We start from the raw sequence: 7,416 nt of genomic DNA, 5'->3' as shown, positions 1-7,416 counted from the left end.
AACATACAAGAGGAAGACCTGCAAGACATTTTGTGACGATTATAGGGACGCAAGTACGGATAACATAGATAAAAAAAAAATACGAAGAAAGGAATAAGACGGAGGGGATTTATGCAATAAAAGATGAGGACTGGAGTTATTTAACACAATAGATGGCATCCTGTTAATTAAATAAACCGCAGTCTCAAATGCATAATCCCAATACTTAGAGGGAATAGAAGCACGACTCATGGGAGCTAAACCTGTTTCAACAAGATGTCTATGCTTTCTTTCGACACGACCATTTTGTTCATGAGTGTATGCACAAGATTGTCTGTGAATAATGCTAGTTGGGTCAAGGTGGAATGTAACTTTTTATATTCAGTTCCTAGGTCAGACTGGATGAATTTTATTTTACGATTGAACGAATGCTCAACCATAACACGAAACTTGTCAAAAATTGCATATAGATCAGATTTCTGAGACATAGGGAAATACCAAGTGTAACGAGAGTAGTCATCAATAAATATAACGAAGTAACAATATCCATTATTAGAAAGGATGAGAGCTGGTCCCCAAATGTCTGTGTAAACTAAATCAAGAATACATGAACTAGAGGACTCAACACGCGGTAAGGAAAGAAACATGCAGACTTCCCTAGCTGACATGCATTTCATAGACCCGAAATACAACAAATATTATTTTTTGACCCACTAACCGAACAAGACGAAAGAATTTGACTAAGAGCACGTTGGTGTGGATGACCTAGACGATCATGCCAAACCGACACGGATGCATGAGCAGAGAGAAACGCAGTAGGAGATGAACTTGGAATGAGAAGCTTGTAAAGCCCCCAGAGCTATTGCCCCGTAGAAGAGTTTCCTTGGTGTTGATATCCTTCATAACAAAAAAAATGACGGGTGAAACTCAAAAAACACCTTAGTATCCAACGCAAATTTATGAACAGATAATAAAGATGTAGAGAAACTAGGAACATGAAGGATATTAGATTACTGAAACGATCTAGAAGGGGTATTAAAGGTAGCATGACCAATACAACTAATAGGTAAGCTCATACCATCACCGACATGTAACATGTCATTACCATAATACCATTGTACTCCTCCGAGACCGAAAGAGCAGCTATGTCCGGAGTAGCATGATTGGTTGCACCCGTGTCTGGAAACCAAGTGTGAGACCCCTGAGAATCCAAAGGAGGATCTTGATAAATGATGTTAGCCTGAGGATCTTTGGCATACCAAAGATGACCAGTGACCGCAGTATGACCAATCACTGAACATAACTGACATTTAGACTGCCAATTACCGTTCCTACCACCGCCGCGCGATTGGCCGGTTTGGCCGCTGTCCTGCCTGTTACCGAGACCATCTCCACCACGAAGCTGGGAGCCACGCCCCCTTTGTTGTGCCATGAAGGGTGCTGGCGAACCACCGCCCATCATGAACTCCTTCACACCAAGAAGATCAACGAGTTCTTGGAGCGTGACGAGCTAACCTCGAACATTGAGAGAGAATGTGAGCCCCCAGAACACGGGCCGTAACCCTCGAAGAACATAGAGATTTTGTTCCTCAAACGTCAACGGCCGGCCGGCGAGGGTAAGTTCCTCAACTAACACCCTCGCTTTTCCGATGTAGTCAACAACGGATGAATCTCCTTGGTGAAGCGATTGTAGTTGGCCAATAAGATTTAAACCACGAGAGCGAGAGGACGATGCAAGGGCGTCGACGACGGCAGTCCAAACTGCCTGACTGGTACGGTGACCGATGGCGAGTGGCATGACCTCATCGGAGAATGACGACATCAGCATAGACAAAAGGGCTTGATCCTGGCGAACCCAAGCTCGGTTGTCAGAGTTGGGTTGCGCCATTACGTCGTATTTACCGCCAGAAAGTAAAGCTGGCGGACATGGGTTTGTACCGTTAATGAACCCAATTAAATCATGACCATCAAGAAAGGGAACAATCTAGCTCTCCAAAACAGGTAGTTCTTGTAGGTCAGTTTGATGCTGATAAAATGGTGAGCGGTGGACAAGGAATTTACGGTCGATGTGACCAAAGAGATAGGAAGATTAGAGACGGTCCGTTCCGAAGATGCTACAGATCCGTCAGCCATTGGAAAGAAACCCTAGCTTAACTGATACCAGATGAGAACTAATAGAATTGTATTGAATAAAATAATTACAATAGTACAGATTACATGTATATATAACAAGAGAGTATTAGGGAGACTGGAATTGGAATCATAATCTAACTCAAATACATAGAGTCCTAATACTACGAGTAGTCTAACGCAACGTATAGAGAGAAAATACTAAAGCGTTAGATCGTGCGAAATCAATGCACTACATTGATCCACAAGTTCACACAATAGGCATTGGTTTGCATGGCACCTGAAGACTTATATATATATATATATATATATATATATATATATATATATATATATATATATATATATATATATATAGGGACGCACTCAGGTGCGAATAAATGCCCAGGAAGGAAATGCGAACGAATCTGCGCGCGACACGTGTCCACATCTAATAACTTAAAAAAAAACGCGGTGGCATTTTCGTAAATAATTGAACATCGAAGTGCAAGTAAAATCTCTTATAAGTGCACCTATTTCCACCTATAAGTGCATGTAATTTTGCCTTGTTAGCATTCACTTTCCGCAACCATTCATACACCTGGGTGTGTTTATAACTATATGTGCAACTATTTATCACAATAGGTGCAACTACTTATAACTATAGGTGCACCTACTTTCACCTATCAGTGCATGTAATTTTGCCTTGTTAACATTCATTGATCTGAGTTCAGCGGGTAGTAATACTCCTGAAAACCACTCGCAAACATTCATACACCTAGATGCAACTACTTATACCTATGTGTGCAACTACTTAGAACTATAGGTGCAACTACTTAGAACTATAAGTGCAACTAAGTATTGATGCTTAGTGTAAATTTTTACTTGCACCTATAATACATTTTACATGCACTTGTAATACATTTTACATGCGCGTTCAAGTGCGAATAAGTGCTCAGCAGAGAAATGTGAACCAATCAGCGCGCGCCACGTGTCAGCGTTCATTGATCGGGTGCACCTACAAGTGCACCTACTTTCGCCTGCAAGTGCATGTAGTTTTTGTCTGCACTCATTGATCGGGTGCACCTACTTTCACCTACAAGTGCACCTACTTTCGCCCACATGTGCATGTAATTTTGCCTTGTTAACATTCATTGATCTGAGTTTAGCAGGTAGTAATACCCCTGAAAACCACCCGCAAACATTCATGCACCTAGGTGCAACTAGGGGTGGAAATAGGCCAGGCCAAGCCAGGCTTTTGAAAATTAGGCCTGGGTCTGTCATGAAAATCTAAAGCCTAGGCCTGGGCCTAAGCCTGTATGTAGGCTTTTTTTTAGGCTCAAGCCTGAGCCTGTAATAGGCCTGACCTAGCCTGAAGCCTTTTTAAAAGCCTATTTATTAATAGGCTTTTAAAAAGGCTTCAAAATACTATTTAAACAAGCTCAAAAATAGGCTTTGAGCCTATTTAAGGCCTACATTTTAAAGACTTTTAATATATTCCTGTTTAATTAGTAGAATATAAATTCATATTTTATAATAAAACTTCCAACAACACAAGTTTAACAAATAGAATTTCATAATACAAAATTCAACAATACAACTATACAAGTTTAATAACTACAACTCCACATGTCCATAAAACAAAAGTCCATCGCAAAATTTAACAACACAATTACACAAATTGTAAGTCCACAATACAAACATAATAAAAACAATGTAAACATAATAGTATTCAAACTAAGTCATGGCTTCAACATAATCTCCTCTTGTCCAGAATCCTCCTACACAATGAAAAAGAATTTGAGAATAAATAGTTAAGTCTATTACAAGTTCAAGTGCTCATAATTCATAAATAATAAATATTAAAGTAATAAGTAATAATATGAGATACGATTGTTACCTTTCGATTTTTCTTCCGCCTATACTTGTTACGAAGTCAATCCCCACCATAAATAAGAGCTTCAATAGATTGCTCATTGTCATCCTGTATAATTTTATAGATATTTAACTATCAATACACATAAACAAAGTAACATCTACATATCTAATTATATTAAACATTATAAACAACTAAACATAATTAGTAAACTGTAATTTGTTAAGTATAATTTGCTATAATTAATAAACTGTAATTTGCTAAATGCTAAGTATCTAACTGTAATTTGCTAGGTTTCCAGTTTACTAAAGTATTAATCATGTAATTTGCTAGGTTTCCAGTTTACTACAGTATTAATAACCATTTGTTAATTTGCTAAGCTGTAATTATTAAACTATTTACTAAACTACTCACAATTGCTAATTTGCTAAACTGTAAACTGTAATAACATTTGCTAATTTGCTAAACTGTAATTAACATTTGCTAATTTGCGAAATGGACTCACGGAGGCAGCACTGATTCGCAGTTTAGTATTTTAGTATTTTACCTCACTTTACAGCAAGCAGATTCGCAGTAGATCAGTAGATCAGTACACAACATTTACAGCAAGCAGATTCGCACTATCGCAGTATAAAGTATAAACGTATAGTATAACAGTAAGAAGAAGACAACACCAACCTCACTGGAGTCGCCGCCTCGCCGCCAAGAAGAGTCGCAATCGTCAGTTGTTGCAACTTGCAAGGTCTCCGCCTCGCCGCCGCCCGCCAAGAAGAGACGCAATCGTCAGTCGTTGCAACTTGCAAGGTCTCCGCCTCGCCGGAGTCACCGCCAAGCCGAGTCTCAGTCCTCTCACGTCGTGTCTGCGGAATTGGGGATGACGGATGGACGGCCGATTGGTATTTAGTCGACTGCAGACTTGGGAGTTGGGAGTCTAGGGTTATGCTGGGTTAATGACTTAATATATTATATATATATATATATATATATATATATATATATATATATATATATATATATATATATATATATATATATATATATATATATATATATATACATTGGTTATATTATAAATATTAAAATATATTAGTTATAAAATGTATTATTAAAATATATTAGTTATAAAATGTATTTAATAATTAAATATTAAACATATATTTTATATATATAAACAGGCCAAGCCTGCAGGCTCGTAGGCCAGGCTTTCAAATATAGGCCTGGGCCTATTTAACTAAATAGGCTTTTAAATAGGCCTAGGCCTAGGCCTGGCCTTTTAACTAAATAGGCCAGGCCAGGCCTTAAATAGGCCAGGCCATAGGCCCCTATGTAGGGGCCTGGCCTATTTCCACCCCTAGGTGCAACTACTTATAACTATAGGTGCACTTAGTATTGATGCTCAGTGTAAATTTTTACTTGCACCTATAATACATTTTACATGCACTTGTAATACAATTTACTTGCACTTCGATGTTCAATTATTTACGAAAATGCCACCGCGTTTTTTTTTTTTTTAAAATCAATGTTTCTCATCCATTAGATCTGGCTAGGGATGGCAACGGGGCGGGGCGGGGGCGGGGAGTATACTCCCCGTCCCCGTCCCCGAAACCCCGACCCCATCCCCGTCCCCGTCCCCATCCCCGGCGGGGAATTGAAAACAACCCCCATCCCCGTCCCCGCGGGGAATTAGGCGGGGACGGGGATTCCCCGTCCCCGATTAATTCTTAATCAAAATTTTAAATTAGTGTAATTTTTAATTTTAAAAACTAAAAAGTTAAATCTTAATTATATATATATATATATAATGTAACAGTACGTACTGCCTTAGCATTTCATTACTTTATATTATTTATATTTATTTATTTATTTATTTTTAATAATAATAATTATTCGGGGACGGGACGGGGCGGGGAGGGGTATCCCCGTCCCCGTCCCCGTCCCCGACGGGGAATTACAAACATTCCCCGTCCCCGTCCCCGTTCTCCGAAAATTTTCTACATCCCCGTCCCCGTCGGGGCGGGGATCGGGGATCCCCATCGGGGACGGGGCATATTGCCATCCCTAAGATCTGGACACGTGGACGGATATCAGACATTCCTATTTCGCACCTTGGATATATATATATATATATATATATATATATATATATATATATATATATATAGAGAGAGAGAGAGAGAGAGAGAGAGAGAGAGAGAAAATTTCAATTTTGGTCCACTGACTATTGGAGTTATGTTAATTGCAGCACTTGACTTTCAAAAATGATAATTTAGTACCTTGACTATGCAATTTCTATCAATTTTGGTCACGCCAGCCAAATTGCCGGCCAAATCTCACCGGAAAAATTTTAATGGTCAAATTATGAGGGTAATTTAGTCATTTTATTCATCTTTTCTTTCTTCTCCAATCTTCTCTCCATCTCCGGTGACAATTTATTTTCCGATGTAAAGACGAGCCTTTGAAGCCTCGCGACCTGAGAAAGAATACACACGTAAACAAAGGGGGGATACACCGACAATTTATATAGAGAGAGAACTGAAGAGAAAAATAAAAAATAAAAAAATACACGCGTAAACACAGTATGCAGATAGAGGAATCGATCGGTCAATTTCTTTATATCTTTGAATTGCCATTGTGGAATTGATTTTCCTCAGACTTTGTTCTGCGATTGTGGGATTTGGGTTGTCATTTAATTTGGTCGCTTCTCGAATTGAGATCCCGTAGTTTGATTTTACGTCGAGGGAATCCTCGGATTCCTTGTCGTTTGCTGCCGGTTCCCGGGTTTTATCTTTTTTTTTGGCGATCGTGGCCGAGGTCGGGTCGTCGGAATTGGAATTGCGTTGTTTTCCGAGGTAGAAAGGGGGGCTCGGGATGAGCGATGTTGACCTTCGCAGTAGGTTTCTAATGTAATATGGAAGTGGTGGTAGTGGTGCACACAGACGAAGAAGATGTCGCTTTACATTGGTGTATTCTTTCTCAGGTCGCGAGGCTTCAAAGGTTCGTCTTTACATCGGAAAATAAATTGTCGCCGGAGATGGAGAGAAGATTGGAGAAGAAAGAAAAGAGGAATAAAATGACTAAATTACCCTCATAATTTGACCATTAAAATTTTTCCGGTGAGATTTGGTCGGCAATTTGGCCGGCGTGACCAAAATTGATAGAAATTGCATAGTCAAGGTACTAAATTATCATTTTTGAAAGTCAAGTGCTGCAATTAACATAACTCCAATAGTCAGTGGACCAAAATTGAAATTTTCTCTCTCTATATATATGCCATTGTTTAGGCGACTCTACCCTTCTCCATGAATTTTTATGAGCAGGTTTGGACCATTGAAATTTTGAGATCAAAGACTTAAATTTTAATTTTACCAGCCACCGTCGACACGCCCAACGTCACCACCTTGCTTTCATAAAACTTAAATCTTTGTAGTTTGTTAGTATTCTTTATATTGTTA

At 39.0% G+C, this 7,416-nt stretch overlaps 2 protein-coding genes across 2 annotated transcripts; both read right to left on the bottom strand.

Annotated features, from left to right (window-relative positions):
* Positions 1-236: 236 nt before the first annotated feature.
* LOC109158076 lies at positions 237-1,867 on the bottom strand. The gene is made up of 3 exons (XM_019305896.1): positions 1,553-1,867; positions 1,058-1,489; positions 237-458 (listed from the first exon to the last, which is right to left on the bottom strand). Exons 1-3 carry the CDS (start codon positions 1,865-1,867, stop codon positions 237-239), a joined length of 969 nt encoding a protein of 322 aa, XP_019161441.1.
* Positions 1,868-3,646: 1,779 nt separating this feature from the next.
* On the bottom strand, positions 3,647-5,792 carry LOC109158075. The gene is made up of 4 exons (XM_019305894.1): positions 5,782-5,792; positions 4,643-4,906; positions 3,989-4,072; positions 3,647-3,869 (listed from the first exon to the last, which is right to left on the bottom strand). The coding sequence occupies exons 1-4, from the start codon at positions 5,790-5,792 to the stop codon at positions 3,839-3,841; spliced, it is 390 nt and encodes a 129-aa protein (XP_019161439.1). The 3' UTR covers positions 3,647-3,838.
* Between the last annotated feature and the right edge of the window lie 1,624 nt (positions 5,793-7,416).

The sequence above is a fragment of the Ipomoea nil genome, unplaced genomic scaffold (genome assembly GCF_001879475.1).
Source record: "Ipomoea nil cultivar Tokyo-kokei standard unplaced genomic scaffold, Asagao_1.1 scaffold2805, whole genome shotgun sequence".
Taxonomy (NCBI): Eukaryota; Viridiplantae; Streptophyta; class Magnoliopsida; order Solanales; family Convolvulaceae; genus Ipomoea; species Ipomoea nil.
The sequence above is the reverse complement of the archived record's forward strand: the minus strand, read 5'-3'. Positions and strand labels throughout refer to the sequence as shown.